Source organism: Giraffa tippelskirchi, chromosome 9, assembly GCF_054371585.1.
Source record: "Giraffa tippelskirchi isolate mGirTip1 chromosome 9, T2T-mGirTip1v1.2.pri, whole genome shotgun sequence".
Taxonomy (NCBI): domain Eukaryota; kingdom Metazoa; phylum Chordata; class Mammalia; order Artiodactyla; family Giraffidae; genus Giraffa; species Giraffa tippelskirchi.
The window spans coordinates 71839517-71865205 of NC_137283.1; the positions used below are offsets into that span (position 1 = coordinate 71839517).

The 25689-nt window shown below is 35.4% G+C and overlaps 1 protein-coding gene across 42 annotated transcripts in view; it reads right to left on the reverse strand.

Moving 5' to 3' along the window:
- RIMS1 (regulating synaptic membrane exocytosis 1) overlaps positions 1-25689 on the reverse strand; it is a 599905-nt gene that overhangs the window by 102772 nt on the left and 471444 nt on the right. For 23 of the 42 annotated variants that reach the window (XM_081526161.1, XM_081526188.1, XM_081526186.1 and 20 more), the window contains 3 exons: positions 25201-25313; positions 9873-9985; positions 3845-4011 (listed from right to left, as the gene is read on the reverse strand). In XM_081526161.1, coding sequence (XP_081382287.1) covers positions 3845-4011; positions 9873-9985; positions 25201-25313 — 393 coding nt within the window. Of the gene's footprint in view, positions 1-3844; positions 4012-9872; positions 9986-18119; positions 18185-21269; positions 21300-25200; positions 25314-25689 lie in introns of those variants that run through there. The other 19 variants (XM_081526204.1, XM_081526200.1, XM_081526201.1 and 16 more) reach the window with 3 other exon arrangements.

The window sequence follows — 25689 nt, forward strand, 5'->3', positions numbered from 1 at the left end:
TATCCCCGGGAAATAGGTATTCTAGAATGAAATAAGCTTGGTATATGCTGGAGACAGCAGAGATAAACAAGCTGTTACAAGGTAGTATGTCTCAAAACCTCAAGGACTGTAGTTTGTCCTGCAAATCTCTAACAGGCAAGTGTAGCAAGCAGTGTTTGGGAGACGCTGACCCATGTATCACACTGTGCAGCCCACTGTTCATCTCAGAGGTGCCTATCTTGACGTTTTCTTGGTTCATCACATACTTGGATAGATGGAATCAGAACCATACATTCATGGTATTTAATTGCCTGCACACTATGGCTCTATATGATATGACAAGATGAAGTCAGTGGTTTCTCTCTCTCTGGGTCCTTCAGGAGTGTGCTGGACACTTGGTGGACTTTTAGACACTGAACACTGTCTTCAGGGGATGCTATAGTGTCTTCTAATCCTTTTAATGACTTTCAGTATAAAACCCCAGGCAACGTAGAGCCAAGCATTTCATGTTTCATAGGAAGATATAAGCAAAGATACTTATATGTGAACCCTGAACAACACGGGTTTGAAGTGAGTGGGTTTATATGCTGATTTTTTCAATAAATATAGCATATATTTTAATCTTTAAATTAATTAAGTGTGGGGAAAAGTTTGTGTTCAATGTGGAAAGAAAAGAATAGGGTTTGAGTCCTTATTTTATTTTAACCATCTCAGCTTCCTGCCCACATTGTCAAAGATCTGACCTCTTGTATAGGAAACCAGAACATAAAAAATAGGTTTTAAACTTTTAAAGAGATTATAATCTCCTTGAGTGTGTGGCATAGATATTCTACTTTCAAGTAGTCTTGGGAAATAATAAAGTCCTTATGCATGATTGGATCTCAAAGGTTTGCTGGTACCTATTATGAAATATAAATATATCTATTATCATAGTGATCAGGTACTTTAAATATGAGCTTGAATACATAGACTTTTAAAACCTATGAAGGTAGTTAGTTACTAAAAATAAAGAAATGCAAAGCAGTATTATATTGAGAAAAATCAACATTCATAGTGTTATAAGCATCAGGGATATTTAAGGTTGAAAAGCTTGCAACCATTTGAAACCATTTTGTTGCTTGTTTCTTCATTACAAACCCTCCTCTCAAGTCTTCACCACAAAGCTGATGGTGGCTGCAAAGTAACTCTGAACTGTGTGTGTGTGTGTGTGTGTGTGTGTGTGTGTTAACACGTGTGTTTGTGCACCTATGGATATTCCCGGGGAAGGACATATATGAAAAGATAACTAGGTTTTAAATGTCAAAAAAAAGTCCTGCCCCTCCGTAGCTCATCTTACCCTCTTTATTCCTAAGTGTTCTAAGAAATCAAACATCTACCAATTATGACCTCGAGCATCAGGCCACAGGAAAATACTTCTTCACCTGAGCTTCCGGGGAAACTTGTTTAGCTATTAGTTTAACTGCCTGCCTTTACATAATCCACTTAAATAAAAATAACTTAACTAAAACATGCTCCAAGCTACAGAGACAGGAAAGAGGAGCTGAAAACAGGGAAATGCCCAGAAAAAACAGATTTGTCATTAAGAAATTGACTTGTACCCTTTCTAGGTCTAATCTCTGTCTTCATCAACTTCAATAAATAGAAATCATATGAATCAAGGAGGCAAAATATCATCTATCTTCTACTTCTTATCATGGTACAGTATAGTGAGTGTTTGGAGAAGGCGATGGCACCCCACTCCAGTACTCTTGCCTGGAAAACACCATGGACGGAAGAGCCTGGTAGGCTGCAGTCCATGGGATCGCTAGGAGTCGGACATGACTGAGCGACTTCACTTTCACTTTTCCCTTTCATGCATTGGAGAAGGAGATGGCAACCCACTCCAGTATTCTTGCCTGGAGAATCCCAGGGACAGGGGAGCCTGGTAGGCTGCTGTCTATGCAGTCGCACAGAGTCGGACACGACTGAAGCGACTTAGCAGCAGCAGCACCATAGTGGGTGTCACCACTGGAAGCACTGATGCTGAAGCTGAAACCCCAATACTCTGGCCACCTGATGTGAAGAACCGACTCACTGGAAAAGACCCTGATGCTGAGAAAGATTGAAGGTTGGAGAAGAAGGGGACGACAGAGGATGAGATGGTTGGATGGCATCACTGACTTAATGGTCATGAGTTTGAGTAAGCTCCGGGAGTTGGTGATGGACAAGGAAGCTGGTGTGCTACAATCGATGCAAAGGGTTGCAAAGGATCGGACACAACTGAGCAACTGAACTGAACCATCTGATAAACTATCATTTTCTCACAAAGTAACGTTGGATCCAATCACTATCATGTAGTTCCTTCTCACCCTTTGTACAAAATCACAGTACCTTGCTGTTGAGCTACCTAAAATTTCTGTTCTTTGCTTTCTTCCTTAAAAGCCATGTTGCCAAATTCTTCCTGAAGATAAATTTTTGAAGAAAATTATCCTTTGAAGAAAATTTTGAAGAAAATCTCCTGAAATTTCAAGAGAATGACAGTTGACCCACAGCGTTCTCAGAGTTGGTTTGTGACGTGAATTCTATTAATTAGTCATACTTTATACCATAGGACTCAGGCCAGTAGAGTCTATCATGAATATAAATTAAGTTGTTTTTAGTGATTAAAACTGAAAAGTTTTTGTTTAATCCCTATTTATCAATATTCTTGCTAAACTGAAGAGGTTTTGAAACACAGTATCTTAATAGTATTTCAATACAAAGGGATCAATTAGAATCATTTTTACCCCTCTATCCTAGCAGCTCAATAGATATATTCTTTAGCTCTTTTAATGTTTTCTTCACTTTTAGAGAACTTAATACTCTGTTAGGACCAGAGGCAGAGAATATTCAAAATAGAGATAAAATGTTCCACTAATATCTTGATTGATCAGAACTTCTCTTGTAGATTCTCAGTGAGACACTGTTAGTTAAAGTAAGATAACTGCTCTCAAATTACATCAACAGATGAATGAGGTGCAGAGAAATCCAGGGAGACAGAACACTCCAGGATCATCATCAAAATGTGCCATCATATCAGCTTTCAGAGTATTAGGAAGATAACTGCTCCTGTTTAGAACGTTTATATTTCATGGACCTCTCAACAACCCCGAAATGCCTTCAGTGAAACTTCTACTTCTGGGAACTAGTTAAGAGCAAATACCAAATATGCCTTGTCCACACTGAGTCTGTTTTACTGAAGACAGGACCAGATTGCTGAGGTCTTTTCCCCTTCAGCAGGGTTATTTACCTCGTGAAAACCAAGATAATTGTTGGTGATTTAAACAAACTACATGCAAATCTCTTACAAGTCCTATAATGTAAAAAAGAGGGATGTGTATTTTGTTATCACCCCCACCTGAAGGTGTACCAACTGCTTGGGGACTGAAGACGAGCTCAGTAAACTACAGCCTACGGGAAAATGTAGCCTGCTCTCTGTCCTTATGCAAATAAAACTTTATTGGACTATGACTGTGCTCACTTGTTTGCAGAGTTTCAGTACCTCAATGACATTGTAAATCATTGCAACACAGGCTGTCCAGCAGAGCCTGAAGTATTTACTACCAGGCCCTTTACAGAGAGGCTTCCTAATACAGGACTAAAGAATGCTTTACAGATTTAATGATATTAGAAGGAATTTTAGAGACTGCTCTGTGGTTACAAGCCCCACCTGATAGAAGGACCACAGAATCCGGGCAACATTACACAACAGTGAACCAAGGCTCAAGCCACCCTAGTCCCGGTCATTTCAGTGCAACGCTTCGGCTCCTCTACCTAAACTCTGAGCGAGAATAAGCAGGAGGCAAGGTGCACTTCTATCTGGTTGGCACGAGTGATGCCCACTCACCTGATCCTGCCCCGAGGCCGCTCAGACTGCTCGGACAGGAAGCTGGTGCTGCTGAGGCGGGAGGCACTGCTGGTTCGGGACACGGCAGACACGTCGCTGACATCGCTGTCTGAGGACCTGGCGGAGACGTTGTCGCAGCTTCTGTACTGATCTGTGTGTACGTTATACTAAGGAGTGAAAACAAGAGCGTGTGAGCTCTGTTACCAGGTGGTGGGAAGCAGAGATACACACGGTGAGATTAGCAACTACTCTGCCCGCAGCAAGCAAAAGTGCACTTTGCATAAATTTCGGTGTGAAATCTAAAATAACCCAACACTAGCATGATGTATGGCTTCCAACAGAACAATCCCATGCCCTCTGAATGGAAAGAAGTGGTCTATGAGGACTGAATGACAAAATAATCAAAAGTGTCAATGCCTGGGTGGAAAATCCACTAAACGAATGACTCGCACCTACTTAATGCCTCAAAATTGCATTATTCATCTTCTCAATTTCTCTTTTCTTGATTTTCATCACTTCCTACAAATTCTACTCACCTTCTACTCTACCCATGAAATAGACTGCTTCCATCTGTCTGTGCTTCTTGAGGCATTCTAAAACTGATATTTAATCTACCCTACACACTTTCCCTATTTTAAGACATCACATTCTTTCACATTTTACCCAAAAATATAACTCTCTAAAAAAAAAGAGTTGATAAGAAAGCAAAGGGATTATGCCAAAGTCAAGTGAAGTGATGGAGGCAAAGACAGAACTTTGGCTTTCTATTATGGTTTAATTACTCATTTTCAGATTAAACTATTAACTAAGTGTTGAAAGAAAAAAAAAAAGGATTCCTATTAAAATTTCAATATACGCTACATCTCATATTTAAATGTCTTTACTTTTTAATTAATTAATTTATTTGGTTGTGTGGGTCTTATGTGGCATGTGGGATCTAGCTGCCCAACCAGGGATTAAATCCGGGCCCTCTGCATTGGCAGCACACAGTGCTGGCCACTGAACCACCAGTGAAGCCCCTCAATATATCCTTGTATCTGTCTTAAGTATTTATTATCTAAAGTCTTAGAAATCATTAGGTAAAAGTTAAAATTGGTGAAGGTGTCAAAAGTATCTTTCTTCTATTTCTACTTTACTGTCTTATTGCAACGAATCACACAGTTGAGTGCTTTATACAGTCTATATTTTTATGTGTGTTTAAATCATAATAAATAGTAAAGTTGTATAAGTATCTACAATTTTAAAATAACAAATACATAATTGATTTTATATTGTTAGGTCCTGGAAGGTAAGCTAACTTCTTACATAAAAGAACATATGACTAAAGGGACACATGATCAACATCAGCTATTTATGTTTCTTACCAAGAAATTTAATTCTGCACTTATGTGCTCAGGTGTGAAAATATCAAATGTTTGTTAAACTTGTAGAAAGACTCACCCTTCCTCTATGCTCCATATCATGTGAGTTTTAACAAATCTAAAATAATCCTAACTAGTTCAAAATTTTGTATAAACAATTGTCTTGCTAAAGAACACTACATAAAATGATGCTAAATTGTGGTTCTGTATATACAAAGGCAATTATAGGACAATAATACTTTAAAAGTTCTAGATAAAGGACCACATTTATTTAATAATTATTCATATGATAGCAGTTCAGGGTGAAGGTATTTAAATGTTAGCTTTAATTTTCCATCTCTTACATGTATGTGTTGGGCAAAGAATTTCACAATTCCAAATTTAGAGAATGTCTACAAAATTCTATTTTCAAATAATTTTTTCATGATTGCATGATTTATTTTTGAAAGCTATATGCTAAATAGTAATCCAAAAGGAAATGCATATATGTTAATATGTTCAGAAATGAGCTATTTACACAACTTTGTATGTGACCTAAAGTTAACATGATTTATGATAATGTATTTAAAGTAGCATGGTAATTTTTATCATCAAATTGTCATATCTGGTAGCATGACACTAACTGGAAAGATTCATTTCAGTCAGAACTGTTTTTTATTTACCTAATAGATGTAAAAACATAACATGCTCACATAGTGGAAGCTGAATTTAATACTGTTACTGGGGTATAAACATAATTCCAATATTACTTGTCTCTAAAACTATTTTGCTATGTAAATATGTCATTCCTGTAATACTTCCAAACATTGAAATGATAGCTTGTACTTGAGAGAACATGAATTAATTTGTTTCTAATACAATAAAAATTTATAGCTGTAGGAAATATCCTGGCATGGTGTTGACCCCTAGAACAAAGTCTCCCCTTATTTGGCAAATGCCAATAATAAGCAGTGAGGACTATAAACTAAGGGTAAGGGAATATGCATGGAATTATTTCTCCAACTAAAGATTTTCTCCTTTCCTATAAATTATCTGTTCTTCTCCTTTTTGTATATAGACTTCTTCTACTCCTGTCAAGAGACAAAACAAAAAATTTTGAAAGACTGTCATGTTAACATTTTTTTTTTTATATTGGAGTAAAGAATAATCCATCATTCTGACACAATGTCACAGTTTTCTTCACATTTGTAATTTGAAGGAAAGGCTTTACACTCACTTTATACTACTATATCTACTTATTTTCAAAATCTTTTAAGTTTAATAACTTTGACTTTTCATCAAGCATGATTCTTTAAAACTCCTATTTAACAATTAAATATTTTAATGGAAATATGTTAAATGCATTTTGAGAAATGTAGCATCCTAAGGAGAAATTCTGGAGAAGGCAATGGCAACCCACTCCAGTATTCTTGCCCGGAGAATCCCAGGGATGGCGGAGCCTGGTGGGCTGCTGTCTATGAGGTCGCACGGAGTAGGACACGACTGAAGTGACTTAGCAAGGAGAAATTCATATTGATCATATCACAGGGAAATTTGTCCTTGATGTGAAGGAAGCCCTGATAATAGGGCTGCTGCTTTCATAAATTATAATAAACATTCAGAATCTATCATGTCAACTCTGCCTGCTGTTCCTGAGTTACAGAAACAGAAGCGCTCTTTCAAATGTGAGACCTACATGAAAATTCACTCTCCACTGATGAATTTCACTCCACCACCAGGGTCTGTGACTCTAACATCAGTGAAAATGTAGCACAGTGTCACATTTCAGGGACAGTGATGTAGTTTCGTATTTTCTCAGAAGCCAAGTTACTGCTAATTCTTTACTCAGGATGGAGTTAGGTTCATTTAATACTTGAAGGAGGTGTCAGGTTTGAAACATCTTAGGAATTATACTACATCTGTCTGCTAATTCTTTGTCCTGAAGAAAATCGAATTCTGTTGGTGTTTCATTATAAATATTTGAAAACAGTTAACCAATTTCTAATTTGACAGAATTTCAATTAAGGTGCTTTGCTTTAGGCAAAGGACTAAAAATAAGTCAATAGAAATAAAGTTCAAAATTTAGTGTATATTAAATTTATGAAAATATTGGTTCTCAGCTATACAAATACAAATATATCTTTGCAAATTGTTAAAAGGTTGGGGTAAAAGGGTAAATTTAAGAAAGAAAAAAGAGGAGAAGAATAACAGAAATTACTACTGGAAACTATTTAAAAAATTTATTGTAAGCATTAGGAATATTAGAATCATGCAGAGTATTTACCTTTTACTTAACACATAAAATTTAATATAAGCTAATTATTTGTTATTTTATCTTATATATTTTTCCTGTATTATAGTTTCATGTTTTTAAAGATACTGTATCTTTGATCTCACACTTATCAGTATAATTTATAATAATTTCATTTATGTAATATAGTAGTATCAATGTATGCAGTAAAAGAAATTGTAATATATTTGAAAGTAAAGAGGTTTTTAATATTCAAATTCAATGAGAGAGAAAAAGGAAAAGGATGCCTATGCAAACAAGAAAGGAATGATAGAATATAATAATTCAACTACATACAAATTAAAAGCCATAGGAGAGACTCTGAATCAGGCTGGAGTCATGTATACATTTCACTGGTGTCATAGGAAGAGCAAAGGGCATCTAAGTTCTAGCTGGGAATGGAGGGCTGACCACCAAACAGGAAATCTTTGCTAATGAAGAGAAAGTATCTCCTTTCTTTGGAGAGAGCCTCAGTTTTCATAAATTTGGTAAATAAGACAGCTGGACTAGAGGGGGTCATTTTTAGGTATTTTCAGAATTTGGAATCTCTCAATCAAGATCAACCTACTTTTGATTCATTATGAAAACAAGTGTTAGTGGTGGTTTAGGGTGGTTTAGCGTTTAGGGCACTTCATTTTAGAGTCTTTTGATCACCTGATGAATGACTAGAGGCCCAGTTCAGAAAGGCTTTCAGGATTTGATGCTGATTCTTTATTCACCTCTTGCTTGTTTTCTGTATTGGCTCTACCTCACTCCATGGTTCAATCTGACCGCATCCTTTGACATGATGCTAAGAAATCAAGAAAGCATTTCCATCTTAGATTTAACTTTTCTAGTTTGAAGATCCTTCCCAAATAAGTAAGTGCCACAGTGGAGGAAGAAATCCTAACTTAACCTGTTTAATAATTCTTACTGCATTTGTATAAAAGAAAACAAAAATGATGATGATATTCAAATAGCTGATTAAGTGATAATATCATAAAGTACAAACTGGAGGAAAAAACACATGGAGGAATCAGCAACTCTGGGAAACATCAAGATATTTTGTTTACTAATATTTCTCTCTCTCTCTCTCTTTTTTTTTTTTTTTACTGATTTTACTTTTTAAAATATTGTTTCAGACTCCTAGGGAGTTGGGCTCCACTAGATCACGGTGACCTTGAGCTTTGTCCAGTTGGAACCTTCTGCAGCTAAACTAAGACATAAAGTCATAAGATGATAAGATGGTGTCCAACACACATGCCTGTATGGAGGGCTGGTAACAAATCTGATTTTGTCACCGCCTGTTTATTTTTGTATTAGTCTCTGAATATCTGGCTACATAATGAACAACCTCAAATATTAAAAATGAGTAGGTTTTTCTAGGTTCATATAACAAGCTAACAATATTAATTTAGTATAGTTTTTACTTAATTTTGAATTTCTAAAAGGTCATTACTTTAAAAAGTGCTCCAGATATCAACTTATAACACAGGTTATCCTGTAGTGTGCTTCTCTGGTGGCACTAGTGGTAAAGAGCTTGCCTGCCAATGCAGGAGACATAAGAGTTGAGGTTTCAATTCCTGGGTCAGGAAGATCCCCTGGAGGAGGGCAAGGCAATCCATCTCAGTATTCTTGCCTGGAGACTCCCATGGACAGAGGAGCCTGGTGGGCTACAGTCCACAGGTTTGCAAAGAGTTGGACACGACTGAAGCGACTTAGAACACACTGTGGTGGCTACTGAGCTTTTGTAGTCTTTTTTAAAAAGATGTTTTTAAATAAATCAGATAATACGTTCAAAATTAAAGAAGCATAAAACTCTATTTTAATTAAAAATCATATTTTAAACAAAATTATCAGATGCTATTTAGCATTTTATAAACTCCTCAATGCATCCTTACAAAATAACTTTGAAATACGTTTTCATTATTTCTTGAAATTGTGTGGATTTCAGGTTCTCAGAGTTTAAATAAGTTTTCTTACTAAAGACAGATCAATAAGAAATCTCACATCACACAATTTTCACGCACTGTGAAATCTCCATAGGAATTATCAACCTCAAATAGTATTTAAGACTATAAATCTACATTTTAATATTTAAAATACAATGTTAAATGAAATTCAAGAGATAAAATGGCTTCATGTACCTTATTGATATGAATTTGACTACTGACAATCATTAAGTGACTTTAACATCAAGCACTTTCTTTTTAAGATAAAACATTTAATCCAAATTCATAAATGATACGTTACTAAACTATCTTGTGAACATGTTCAGAGGAGAGAAGTCACGATGCAAGACCATCATCTGAACGATGATTTCTCTCCTATAACTTAAGGGCTCACTGGTCCTACCTGCTACCCACACTGTACTCTTTTTTTGTAACCAGGGAAACTATTGGTCAGTTACTGGTTTTACCTTGGAATACTGCTCGCGATCAAGTTCTTGACTAGAACCAGACCCTGTTGTCTGCTTAAATCGATGCACTTTCATTTTCATCTGTCTCGTTCGCTCCTCCACTACTAAGCTTGCTGCAAAAACACACAACGGGAATCCATTAAAAGACCGAAGCACCTCTGAGGAACCGAATGGTTTAAGATTGCAATGCTTTTGATAATGACTTCAAATAAAATCTCAAAATCACATGATTAACAAACAAACGGCAGAAGATAAAATGCTAGCAACTGGGGCTCTAATGATGAATGTGACTCAAATCACACAGAATGGGGGACACAAAGGTTAGTAACAAAAGCTAAGGACCCTATGTCTTTCTCAGAGATGAAATAATATCAATTCCATTCGTAAATGATTATGTGAAACCGAATTTGATTGTGAAAATATGCTCCCTATTGAATGAACTGGTTGCTTGTACATATAAAGTGAACACATCACACAAAGCCACACGTGTTTACTGAGACGCATGCACATCAGATAACATTGTCAGCTGAAGCAGGCATCTAAAAACTCTTGTAACGGAAGAGCATCTGCTTTTCTGAGGCGTTCTGATTAAATCCTTCATTTCTACCAACCTTTTTTCATGAATATTTGCCAATCTTAAAACTGGACTTGCTAAGGGAAAAGATTCATTTTCTGTTTCTGAAAGCTCTGTCTGACCACAAAAACAAAATTTGTACTTTTTCAAAATGTGATATAGAATTTTAGGTTTTTAATTTGAATTGTAAATAAATGAGTGTATTCCAGTTAAGCCTTTATTAATCTTCTAAGTAGCGTAGCAGGTGTGGCTGTTTAGATGTGAAGTACTGCCTTCAGTAAAGTATGAGCTATTTTAAGTCAAAATCCATCACAAGTAGCTCAAAGACCCTGTCTTTAATTTTTACATTCTTACAAATTAAAAAATAAGAATACAGTTGTGTACATGTGCCTGTGTTGTATGAGGACTATGTTTATGCTTTATAACTTATCTTTTGCCAATCTCTGCAACAAGTGCTAGAGTTTGTTATTAAGTTGCTTACATACACATTTATCTGACCAAAACCTGTATGGTTTTGTAACTAATGTACTAGGGTTTCTGCCAAGAGGTTTTGTGATTTAAAGGAGAATGGGAATACTGATACATCTAATTGATTTGGTTGTCAATTTCCTCTCTAACAAGGAATTTATAAGGACACTTGCTGACAAATGTTTTCCATTGCAGTGATTACACATGGCCTGTGATCCTTGATAAAAGACACCGACACTCATGGAAATGCAGTAAAAACGCAGTTTACTGTGTGTCCAAGTATAGACTAATAGCCCATGAGACAAGTACATGGTATAAAATGTGTGCCAAATGTTTTGTCTTTTCACACCAAGTTATTAGATGTTCTGCTTTGTTTAAATTCAGTATATTAGACAGATGATATCAACCCCTAATGACACAGTTACATGAATGAAGCAGTCACAACAATTGCTTTGAAAATGTTGACTTGTGGTTGTAAATAACTATTGTGATTAACGTGTGGCTCAATAAAGACCTTGCGAAGAGCAGTTTCTAAATATATTAATTACTTGACAATATATAAGGGGTCATAATAAATATTATAAAGCAAAATTGAAACAGATTATTGAAAATGTGAGATGTACTTATAGAAAGCCATATAGCCAGTGAGAAAATGTACAGGAGTCTGCTGTCTGCCATGTGCCTGTGATGTGGGTAACTCCGGTCACCTGCTTTGGGCTTTGAGGAAGACAGATGAAGTGTAAGCAGCTGTACTCCACAATTAATGCTTAAAGCAAATCTATGTAATCTCTACTTGTGATAAAAGCAGATTTAAATAATGTCAGCTTAATATTCTCAGCAATCACAAACATTTTAAGAAATCTTTGACACTGGTTAGCCTATAGCTTTGTAACCTTCACATTTAGCATCATGTAAGTCTTGGTGGGGAGCAGTGAAAAGATTATTTCCCAAGAGCTACAGGCTAAAGCAGTCTGAAATAGTTCTGGTGATTTAACCTTGCCAGGATAGCACCTCATTTCTTTAAATAAAAGACACAGAATTCCTGGGGTGAGTCTGAGAAACACACAGCAGGGTGGCCAAGAAGTCATGGAAAAACTAAGGAAAATGCTTCAGATTGAAGGTGATGTGTGATTAGCAAAGTATATGTAGGTTACAGTTGTACCTTAGAGAAGACCAGGTTTTTCATCCCTAAGAATGAAGGATGGCTTTCCATTTAATACACCTGGAAGACTCTACAGACAGGCTGGTTTGTCATCAGCTACTTATCTCCAGCTATATTTCGTTTTTATTCTTTTCTAAAGCCAACTCCGTCCAGACTAGCAATTCTGAAGGCTCTTCTGAAGTTTACAAAAAGAAATGAGAGTTCTTTTCTTTCTTACTCTCATTTCATTTCTTTTTCTTTCCCTTTTTCAAATGTGGTCTTATTTTTTTCCCCCTTGGACGAGGCTGTTCTCTGTGTTGTATCACTCTCAAGAAGACCTGCTGGCGGTGAGGGCTGTCTGCCCTTCTGCTTCCAGAGGCAGGACAGGACCACGGCGGGTACCAAAGGCAAACTGCAGCAGCAGCAGCAGGATTTTTAAAGACTTTAAAAAATACCAACAACAAACTGAATTCTACAATGGTTCAATGACTTCACTCTGACCTTCCAAAAATGATTAATATACTATCTTTATCCTTAAAGAAGTGAAAGTTGACATCCTCTAAGCTGTCAAAGAAAGAAAATCTCCAAATCATTTTCTTTTCAAAATCTTGACTGGACACTCTTGACTCATCAGCAATAATGTTGTTTCTATGTCCTCAATGCTTGCTCTTGGATTCCAAGATCAGAAGTGAAATGCAAACAGTTTATCACTGACTTACATCAAAAAGTCAGATAATTACATATAATCCACATTTTTAAAGAGTATTTCTCATTATTTCCTGATGATGTGCACATTAGTGTGTATTCTAAAATAACTGTTGATATAAGTGGTCATATTTCAGTAAAATTGTTTTTTGTAAACATCAGTGAAGAGGCTTCAGTGTGAATTGGGCAGTTCTTTAACTTCTCTACATATTTTGTGTATTGTACATTTTATTTTTCAACTGTACATTATGGAATGAAATGACATCAATTCTGGATTATTGGTGTGTCAATCTAAGTAGTAAGAAAATTTATGAGATAAAATATAACATTTATCACAAAGTGATACAGAAAACATGATTATTAATGTACATGATTTATAGAGCAAATAACATACTTGGTAATGATTAGAAATCAGTCCTTGGAATGTGATTAACTCTTGAGTATCCAACTAAATGTAAAATTAACCACAGCCTAGAGAGCTCAAATATCTTACTTTGAAAAGAATGGTTATTGATAATTAATTTTTATATTAATAATATTAATACTAATAGCAAAGTTAAAATATGAAATAAAATATTTTCTAATTCTTCCATAAATCCTAGCATTAAATTTACATTTTAGGAATACTCTGAATACTGGTAGCATTGGAAACTAACAAAATCATCAAAGTGTCAATTACTATTTCTTTCTAAAAATATTTTAAATTTGGAGAACATCTGGGTTTTAATTTTTTTTTTCAATTTCCATACTGCCACATACTAGAGAGTTAAATAACCTTGCTCATTTTTTATAACAAATGTAACAAATTATTACATAATTTCACTTAGTATTTTAATGAAAATATAGCTTCAGTTATAATTCCCATAGAGTGGTAGTAACGTAATTCATTTCCCCTAGCCACTAGAGTATAGTTAACATTGTAATTTTATACACAAGCTTTTTTTTAAAGCTAGAATTTTTCACTATGCTTTTTACAAGCTGACTGATGTGTTTGATGTTAAATAAATTGTGCTTTTTAAAAAGCAGGTATTAATTTTCCTAAAAGATATTTATTGGATTTCATCAATTTTCTTTAGATCAACTTTATATCCTCAGTTAATTTTAAGCTCTGACATTTTTATCCAATGGATGTACTTATATCAAATATCAACTCAACATTACAATTAAGAAAGTTTAGAACTTTTCTTAAAAAAAAATACTTGTGAAATCATTTCTTGTCTTCTAAACGAGTATAACTGATTGGAACACAAAGGGTGAGATTTACTAGAATTTTTTAATGGAAAATATTAGATATTATTAAAGATAAAGACAGATTAATATAATTACTTATATTTTCATGGCCCATGTAGTGGTGTAAATTCTTAATCTAGTATTATAGATAATATTTGGAGAAACTATGAAGAAGCTGCTGCTGCTGCTGCTGCTGCTAAGTCGCTTCAGTCGTGTCCGACTCTGTGCGACCCCGTAGACGGCAGCCCATCAGGCTCCACCGTCCCTGGGATTCTCCAGGCAAGAATACTGGAGTGGATTGCCATTTCCTTCTCCAGTGCATGAAAGGGAAAAGTGAAAGTGAAGTCGCTCAGTCGTGTCCAACTCTTAGCGCAATCATTTGCAAATATCATGCTTGGATCTATACATACTTTTCTAGATCTATCCCTTCCATAAGATTATTAAAGAGGCCTCTGACTTAAAATAAAGCTAAAGAATCATTAATAAGTCTTCCCTAATCCATCATTGAAAGGTTTCCAATGTATCACCTCTTCTAAAGAGAAATGCAGTTTTATGGGAAACTCCTTTGACTTGGAAGACGTTCATGACCTGCTTTAAAACACTGTAAATATTATGGTCCTGTGTAATCTAAGATAATTATAATTTAAACATTAAATTTTCATAAATATATTTTAAATTATTCTTGAATGAATTTACAATTATATAAATACAAATTTGTTCTGCTCTTCAAATTCCTTAAATCTTTCTCATTTCTCCCTATGCATCTAGAAATTAACATGAATTTGAAATTTCAAATGCTTGTGTTTATAGGCAAAACAGATAATCCATACAATATATTGCTAAACCTACATTTCCAAGTATTCTAGGTGAAATCTGAGTATAAAAGGGAATAGGAATAATGAAAATTGCTGTATTATTAAACATATTAAAGCAAAAAGGTTATTGAGTTTTTTTTTTTAACAACAAGATTAGCTAGCACATGTGTGAAAGGTAAAACATGGTAACATTTGTACAGGATAACAACCTTGTCTAAAGTTTGCTACCACACTTGATGAAATTTTAGTGCCTCTGCATCCTTGCTGCTTGGTGATACAAAACGAGTTTGGCAACAGTGAAGCCCTGATCTGGGTCTAGTGTGTCTCAGAAAGAGTGATAAATGACCACAGGCCTGAAAGCTGTCAGAATTCAACATATGAATGAGGTATCTGCAATGCCTCAGTTACTGATAGCACTAAGGAAATCCCTTCTCTGAAGCTTTTATTTTTACAAATCACTCCTGGTGGGCACTCAAATACAATAAACAATGTAACAGGAAATGTGGAGACTGGAAAGTAATACAAGATGAAAAAAATGAGCTGACTGAATCTGTAAACTTTGTAAGCTATATACAGCCTGAAAAGAAAGAAAGATGCTTTTCTATTAGAAAATTCCAGACTGCAGTACTTATCCCTACACATGGGTTTTAGAGGAACACAAACTGTTAAGATGTAGGAACATTCTCCACCTACTGGAAGCAACGGGGTAAAATGGTAAGAACTCAGGACTCAAAAACACTTGGCAGAGATTAAAACTTCAGACAGACCACCATTCATCAGTGCGAACGTGATCAGGCCTGACATCTCACCTTTACAGAGCTTTCATTTGTAAAGAAAATGAAAACTCTAAGACATCACTTAGAGTAACTTCCTGCTGTTGTAGTCTCTGACTCTGTACCGTCTCAATAAAGTGTTGACATTTTTCCGATATTTTTAAAAAATAGGAAGCTAACAACTTTCTCTCTTCCTCAACTAATTTCCAGCATTTTTACTTTTTTTTGTTTGCCAATTTACCAAAACTATAGAAGTTAAGGGGCAAAAATTACCAGTTATATTTGGTTATTTTTTATCATTTTTTCTTGCCAGTTAAAAGATAAAGCAATCTTTTCTTGCCCATCCTTATCTTTGGAGTCATACAAACATAATAAGCAACTTTGATACAATCCTCACATACCCACTCCTTTCCCCCTCCCCGACATATAGAATATGTGTATCTAAAGAGTAAATATTTAAAATATTTTGACTATACAGCAATGCCCATATTCTGGGTCATTTTCCTAGAATAAACTGAATTTCAATTTGCAAGGGGAGAAATGTGCCCTTCCATGATTCTCTTGGATGTTAAGGATTATGCTACAGTAACATAAACAATAAAATAAAAGATACTGTCTATCCAGGATGAGAAACATAAAATACAACAAGTAGATAACACATGCAAAGTAAAAAGAACCACATCGCCTTTAAGGACTTGAAAAGAGGCTGTGTTTTGGTACAGAAAATTGAAATGGAATATTGATTTAGAAGAAATAGGTAACTTCCATGGATCATCACTTATTTCTCTTTTGTCTGCAGCCAAAACCCCAAAGCCAACTCTTGTTTTAGCTGATTTTCACTCAACTACCTAAAACAAGTTCAGGATTTCCAGTCTCATATATCATTTTCAGTGTCAAAATAGCCAAGCCCCAGAGTAACAGTGAAAATATTAATCAGATACTGGACAGATGAGAAAGTCAAACGAAAAATCTGTCATTTTACCCTGCCCTTTTGTTACACAGGCTTAGATAGCTTTTTATGTGTATGTCTGTCTTGAGACCATGCACTGTCCTCCTTACAAGGCACTGCATAGAACGCAATCTTTGTGAGAGTAGTCCATGGACTTAAGGCTTCTCTGGTAACCCAAAGGGTGGTGCTGTTCATCCCCAGGATCTCTTAACATGCTTATCAATCATTTTTTGTTAATCCAATTACACTGGTGGCAACAGAATCTATCTTGAAAGGTTTGATGTGGCATAACTGCTAAATTCAATGTCTCCTTTCTTTTTTGCAAAAAGTGTTGACAAATTTTAAAGTTTGCAAAACAAAATTACAGTATTTAGGGGAAATATACAGCTTTAGAGGAGAAAACCCAAAAGGTCTATTCATGGCTAGGCATCCACCTTTTATCTTCTCTTGCAGAATCAGGGAGGAAGGGGCAAAACCCTTCTCCCTCAAGGGCATATTTCTGGCAAGCTGACAGCTGGTTGATTCAAGCATTAAATACTTCAAAACTTTAAAAGTCTTTAATACTATTATAAAGCATCACATTTGAATCAGCAAAACAGAAAAAAATGGGTCCAAACCAAGAGTTCAGAACTATTGTACATGGATCACTTTCATATATCCCTAAAGTTTAAAACGAAGGCTAGAATGACATAGTTATCGGTTTGTGATAAAAAGAGAAACAGACCAATTTGATGCTTTTACTAACAGAGGTCTAAATGTTTATGACTTAACATTTATGAATATTCATGGCAAGTGTTCAAGAAAAGCAAAGCCCTAGAAGATAAAAGAACTTGAAATCTTTACACACAGTAACATCAAATGAATCACCTGGGTAATATGCACCTACTAAAAATGCAGTTAAGAAAAACATGAAGAAAGCTGAAATCCTTTTCTACATAATGACAGTTAAAATAATGCCGCCTCTAAAGATTACAAATAAATTAGTTTACTGATATTGACAAAAGCCAAGTGACGTGATTTTTCTCCTATAATGTGTTTCAAAAGAAACTCCATAAAGAATAAATAACGTAACATAAAATCATTAAAATGATGTTTTTCACTTTTAATCTGAATTACATTTAATTCAGATTAATGCTAATAGTTCCATAAAGATTATAGTTTGAGTGCTTAGCATTCAAACTACTCTTGTCAAAACTTCAAAAAGAAAATACAGATAATTTATTGGAGCATTTTTCTAACAGAAGTTTAAAAATTCAGTGGACTAGAGATAATCCTTAAATGGCCCTTATGACCTGCTTACAATAATTATTATATATTTTATTAGTTAAACAGGACCACAGAACAGATGCTATTTGCTCTTCATTCCTTTTCAAATCCTTTAGTTACTTGAATCCTAATTGCACTTCATTCTCCCTATGGGTAAACTACACATTTCTTATGATAAAGGGAATTCTACTTGTAGAGACAGTATAATGGGTTTTGTTATTATTCCAGATTGCTTCCAAAAGGCAAAAAGTTAATGCACTTTAGAGATCCTATCTTAAAGGCATATAAATTAGAAATTTAGTATGATAATAACATTTTTTTCTCACCTGAAGCCTTTTAATTTCTGGTTCTGTTTTGATCTTCTTATATCATTATTTCGATGCCCCCAAACTACATTCATGGGCTCTTTAAAACTGTCCAAGAAATGTAGCAGAGAGGGAAAAATTGGCTTACTTTGAGAATGAATGATTTAAAATATGCCTATAAAACAGTCTGTGAATCCTAGAAAGATAAGGTACCTCAGCTTCCAACATACAAAGAGGAGGTGGGAAAGAGGTAAAGAAGCTGGTGTGAACATTTCTATTTCCTCAGTTAATGTTTAAGTGCGAGATGGTGTCATCTTAGTCCGAATACAGTGGTTTCCTTTGCTCTGGGTGCAGGGGTCACTTGAAGAGCAAGCCAGGGACTGGAAGATCTGGGTGAGTGACATAAAACTGGGTCAGCGGGGGCGGCAGGGCCCTGAGTGGGCCTCCAAGGTAGGGGACGGTGACCGCGACCGAGGGAGTGGCCTCACGGTCCAGCCCTGTCCTGCAGCAGCTTTGCTCTTCTGGACATCCTCTGCCCTCTTTCTCTAAGAGGAATCACTACACCTTCCGTCCTGGTCATTACCCTGATTAGGTGGTGTCACACCACAGTGGGTGCTTGGTCGGTGCTGAATGTGGGAGAGGCAGCCGAGCAAAGTGGTTCAGCACAAGGGCGCCTGAGTGAGGCTCGAGCCCAGATTCCTGTCCAAGCACTTTCCCAGTGAGCAGCTGACCTGGGGTTGGGATCTGCAATTCTCTAGGCTGTAGCTCCCTCAGTTGATAAATGAGGATATGAATAGTTATGTCTCAAGTTGGGGCAGAAATATGATGAGATGAAGAGATGATCCTGTCAGTCAAGACACTGATCTAAAGGAAGTGCCCTATAACCTCTAACTCATATTAAAAACGTTCAGTATATTATATCTCTCTGGATGTGTTTTACAAAATATGCTTGAAAATTATATACTGGTCCCCTACATCCCCTTCGGGTAGACTGACCAACCGGCCCATCCTGCCCAGAGTTTTCCTGATTTTAGCACTGAATATCTTGCATCTTGTGAAACCTCATAAATCCTGGACAAACTGGGAACATCTTACAAATTTGTCTGCAATTCATCAAAACTACCTCTCACTAGGGGTCCTGTAAGCTTGTGCTGTTACCGCCTGTATTTAAGCCAGTCCCGACACTCAGGGAGCACTCAGGATAACCTAATTCTAAATATAGTCAACCTCAGAAAGCTCAGCTCACAGCAGCAAGATTTCTACGCAAAACAAAACGTTTTTCTTTCCTATGGGGCAGGTGAACCTACAATCGGACTCAACAGAAACTTCTTGAATTTGCTTATATCTTTTCCGGGCTGCCCACGCTTTTCATGGCTAAGCTGTGGCTCCCTTAAATTCCAGGAGAGAAATGCAGCATCCTGGACTGCTCTTTGCCTTCCTGGCTGCATTTGGAAACAAGTCTCTTCGATTGTTTTCAGTCATGTGGTACATCCTATGAAGCTTATCTACACCCTATGTCCCAGGAAGACTTGGCAGAATGATAACACACCTCAGTTAGGACAAAATCGACCTTGTTAAAATGTAACAACCTGACATGCTCTGTAGCGAGGCTGTAAAGGTGCATACTTCATACACTTGAAGTTGTACAACCCAGGAATTTTGCATTGTTTCGATTAGCAAATTAAAGCTTTGGCTAGTAATAATATAGGAGGATGAGGTCTCCAAATGAACAATTATTATACTTATTTTCGCTAAACAAATGAGGTCATTGACCCATCTCCAACATAACATCTTTTAGCATACTAAAATGTATCTTGCAAGTCTAAATAAATTCTTTTGAATGCATTCAATAAATGCATTGGCCATTTTTGTACTACTGAACCTAAATTTGTGTTTCTGATACCTGAATTAAAAATGCAAGATGGCCAGAAATCTGAAAAATCTAGGGACCAAAGCCTAGGATCTCACAACATTTTGATCTGAATAACATTTTATTTTTATTAATATCTATTCATTGCCTGGTATTTCAGACACTTTGCCAGAATATGTATTATGTGCCAGAATATAAATAAAATTTTCATAAACTCAAACTAATATAAGTACTTGAATATTACCTCCCATTTTCAACCTATGACATTAGAGACATAACACATACTTCACTATACTCAAAGTCAGGAATCTAAACTTGGGATTTGTGCCTACTAAAATAGGATGCAATCAAGTATAGAGGAAAGAGGTCCGAAGTAGGAGGTGGGCTTGTAATCTATGTCACATCTCCAGGGTGGATGGGTAAATCTCTGAACCTCTCTCAACCTGAGCTTCATCTTTCAGAAAAGGATGATGGTCCTCTCAGGACTAGCTTTTAGAGTTACTGGGAACAATAAATTAATTACATCATCAAGTTACAAATAGTGAGCAAAGGTACTTTTGTTAAATTATATAATCTTTTAGCATTGCTAATATTATTTCTTTAAGCTGAAATCTCATATTCAAGTATTTAATTATCAAGCCAATAGTCACACCTAATCAGATGGCACGTGAGAGTGGGTTGACGCCTGTATCTACATGGGATTCAAGTACAAAGACCACACATCACATGTGATCTGAAGGGCCAGGGCAGGTCAGCAAGGTGCCACCACAGCAGGGTAATCAGTTTCCTTTCAGTGTCCCTCAAGAAGGAAGAACTGATGGGTGTTCTAACCCTCCTGGGGCCAAGAGGAGCAGAATTCTGGCAGCCACTTTCCAATGCATGACTGCAGGGGGCCAAATAGTCCATAAGGTTACTGCTATTTAGAAGGAAAAGCTAGGGATTTTCTGCTCCTTTGCATCACAGACAGTAAGCATTAAACCCTGTATCAATGAGTACAAGAGAATGCAAAAAACATAAAATAAATATGCTATTCTTTTCCAAAGAGAATTACTTTCTAGTTGTCAGTGTGGATAAATAAATTTTGAAGCAAAAATACTCTTAATTATAATCGTCTCTTCTTTGATGTGAACTGCTCACAATACAGAACAATTGACACCAAATGCCCTACAAAATCACCGCAGGCAAAAAGCTATCTGTTAAATAATGTAGCTCATTATTTTAAAAAATACAGTTACATAACTCATATACTATGAGAGAAAAGAAACAATATTCAATTATTAAAAAGTTACGTTAATATTTACCTTTTGTGGATGAGTTATATTTTTCTTGTTCTTCAATGAATTAAATGCACATAATGATGGAAACAAAAGAAAGAAATCAGCAAATTTATAGTTAGACATGGAAATGTGAAGCAACACAATGGCATGAATAATAAAAATACATAACATATAATGTGATATGACAAACTTTAATGACAAACCATGAAGAAGTCTCAAACATGGCACTAAAATTAATCAAAGAAAGAATGAATGCAGCAATTTAAAGATTTTAAATAATAGCATAAACGTTGGGTAATTAATATATTTAGAACTTGAAAAGTATATTTTGTGTTACTTTTCTTGCCTTTGAAGAATTGCACAATATTTCAGCACCCACTTTACTAAGACATTTTAATCTTAATATATCATGACATTTTATTATAAATGTACTCAAAAGCATATTTAACATTCAAAACTAACATTTTAATTTCAAAAATGATAGCCTTTCAGATAATTTAAAATTTTATATAATAAATGAAAACATAAATTCCATTTTTTGGTAGGTAGTAGGCATTTTCTTTTCACTGTGGAAAGTATTCTAGAACATTTTCCACCCAGAAAAAAATATATTCTACTTCAAGTAATCCTTTCCTCCTTCTCAAATTAATTATATTAAACTATCTCAAAGTGAAATGTTCTCTGGAGATAGTATTTCTCACACATTTCTTACTCATTTGTCTACCTCCTTGTTGGTACATTATTTACTGAGAAATAATGGCCTATCCAGATATTTTGAAGGGGAGTGCCATTAATGTTAGGTAGCAGAATACCAGAACAACAACAACAACAAAATAATTGGCACGTTGTGTCAGTTTATGAATGATCCTTAAATAGGTCTTAAAAAAAAAACACCTATGTTGCACACATACATACAAAATCACTTGGTTGGCTTCAGAAAACCATCCATTTTAATGCAACTGATTATCTTGCTTTCAGTCTCACACTACCTTAGGGTTACTTTGGAATACAGCGTTGGAACATACCCAGAGGAGTTTCCTGACAGTCTCTGCTCTCAATTATCACATACCTTTAGAGCTACCTAAATGTTAAGGCTACTTTTTCAGCTACTTTATCTCAAAATCTGTATGATAACCACACCTCTGCTTCCTCCCTAACTGTAACATAATCAGATTCCCTGTAGAAAATAGGCTAGCATTCCTAATTTTTAAAAGAAATTTTAAAATACATTTTTAGAAGTTTAAGTAAATGTGTTTTTTTCACATGATGTTAGCCTTTAAAATATATATATGTGTGTGTATATGTATACATATATGTATATATATAGTTTTCATTGTACAAAGAGTGAATGGTAGAACTGAATTATAATCAAGAAAATAAGCATCCAAACAGTCTACGGATCCTAAACACAATAATGCAGATAATTATATCCAGAAATTATGCATGAATAAAATTACAAGTTCATCAAGAAGTTATAACACTATTCAGGAATCTAAATCATTTGAAATACTCACTCTTATCAACCAATTGTCAACTCAGTTTTTTTAATAAAATACAATTATACTTTGTTAAAAATTTTTTAAAAAAAGTAAAAATAAACATAAAATGAGACTGAAAAGAAGGAAGTCAAATGTGGTAGGGCCTTCATCAATTGTAAATCGACTGCATTTGGCATTAGTCTTCACAGAATACAGAAATAAATTTTAACATATAATAGTGAAAGGAAAAAATGACATGATTATATAGCCCTAAGAACATCAATGAACTCCATCTTCAGTAAAATAAGCTAAATTCTACTGAGCCCATGAATTAAATTAGATGTTGACTTTTACAAACATATTCCAGGAAATACAAAGATGTCATGTGAGCTGTTCAGTTTGAAACAGATCCATAATAAGATGAAGGTGGGCAGTATCATCATTTACCATGCCCCGAAGCATCCAGTAACATCACAGAGTAAATCAGATCCACTTTAGTTATAGAACACACAGATAAAATAGTACATGCTTGTTGTTGTATTTTTAAAAGGTTGTATCTATATGACTCTTAAGATGATAAGCTTGAGGAACCTCAAGTAGCAAGTGACTAGGAATGTATTTGTGATATTAACTATCAAAATAACTCCACCAATTTCATCCTCAGTCATTCCTTTCTTCCCACCTCAAGTCAATCCTTACAAATTGGTGATTTCTCTGAAAGACAACTGTGAATATGAATATCATAAACAGTAATGTTGATTGATATTAACAACCAAACATGAGTTTAAAAAAATACAAAGTCTAGCATACATTCCATCTGATTTTGTAGAACCAAGTCTTATTTCTATAGATTAATAAAACTATAATCTCACTATATGAGAGTTATATTCAATACCCTTATATGCTTTTGAACCTTAAGTGTTTTAGCAACTGGAGGAAATGCAAAGAATTTTAGGAACACATGATTTTTGGATATCAATCTTTAGTATACTATGGCCAGCAGTGAGTTTGCAGTTGAACACTGGAACCTATAGTTCTTTTGGTTGTGCAACAGGAGTCCGTGACTGGATAATTTAAACAAACACCACATTTTTTAAGATAAATTTTAAGACAATTTCATTTAGACTATTGCTAATTACAGCCTTAATAACATTAATAACATGAATTATCTTCTCAAAATGTTCCCAAATAGGAGAAAGTTTGTTAAAGACAGGAATTGAGAATGCCCATGAATTAATTGCTATTTTAGAAAAGAAAGTCAGAGTTTCACATAGCCTTTTATTTTTCTGATTAGCTAAATGAATAACCTTATAATGACCCTGAATATTAAAGCATGGCATATCAACAGGATGCAAGATTTTTTTTAAATAATACAAATTCAGAATTTATTGTAGCAACATTTTTCTGTCAATAAGATGACACTTCTTAAAATCTACACTAATTTTCTTATAACCAAGTACTCTGTGTACAAACTCTCATATCAGTCTTTGGAAAAACATATTTATCTTCTTTGACCACTAATATTTCAATGATACATTCAGTAAAGTGCTTTCAGTGAGGAGAACACATATTCAGCAACATAGAAGGAAATATACAAGTTTTACATCAGCAACAACCAATACTGTTGAAAAAAATATTCAAAATGTTAACCTTTCAGTTGTTTCACAGGGATGAAGATTTTTAATACATGTTTTAAATATAAGTCCACTGTATTCATATTACAACCCCAAAACTGAACATTATTTCACTAAATTGTTTAAAAAATTTATGACAACATTTAGTGGTAACATATCATTTCACTTACTGAGAAATGGGATAGCAGCTTGAGTCACATGAAGAAATGTGACTCTTTGAACTCTGTGTTTAACGCTCGGTCAGGTAGCTTAGTAAATTTAATTTCCAGTAAAATGTATCCCCCACTCCCACACCCTCTCTATGTAGACGATAAAAACAATGGGTATATGCTTAAAATAAGGGAAATTTAAGTGATGTTAACTGTTAAAGACACTAAAATGTGTTTTCTAAGTCAGTTTTTAATCAGAAATATAAAAATACGAGATATTGCAAGTAAGTTAAAATAAGAAAACAAAGCCTTCAATATGATTGTTTCATTTAAAAATATTTTAAAAATAAGGTTAAGTAAGTCTTCCTTTAACACCAAAAATACCGTATCGTACTGAGGTCTTTGAAGTTTTATTTTTTTCCTTGGTACTGTTGGAAGAAGTATCTCTAAGGGCTCTTTTTTTTTTTTTTTCTTTTAACTGACGATCTAAAATTCATTCATTCACTCCCTTAGCAAAAACTGCACAGAGGCACCAATTGTTATAACCAGGTGCTGGGAATAATGCTCTAGGGAACTTGAGCTCTTAGGATTCATCCGACTACATGCAACCAGAATATGATTCTGTTAACAGGAGGCATATATAAGGAGGGGTCTCTCGAGCCCAGGCTGTGGGCCAGGCTCCCTCCGTGGATACCTTGTTCTACGCTGCCGCTGCGCACGGGGACCTGCGGGAGCTGCCTGCCCCGGCGGCTGCTGAAGGCGGCGTCCGCGGGCGGGGACCGGGTGGGGCTCGCCTGCCGGCGCGTCCTGTGGGGGGAGACAGAGAGGGACAAATCAAAGGGTGCAACCCCGGGGGGCCTGGCAAAAAGCCCTTACTTCCTCCTGCTACTATTAAGAGACACAAAACCCCTACATGGGCCTTTGGAAGTAAAATCAAATTATCTTACATGATGTGCATAAAATGACTTTGACCTAAAATGGCGCTAAAAGAGAAAGGAAGATTTCCGCCACAGACGGTGCTGCAGGATGAATTCCTGAACAGGGCAGAACTGAACACACGTCTTTTCATAAACTGTCTATGAAGCTGTGACTTGCTGTGCAGGTATCCATTTTCGGTAGTCCTGGACGGAATGCAGATACTCACAGCTTCTGAATCTTAACAACGTGCGTCAATTATTTAGGA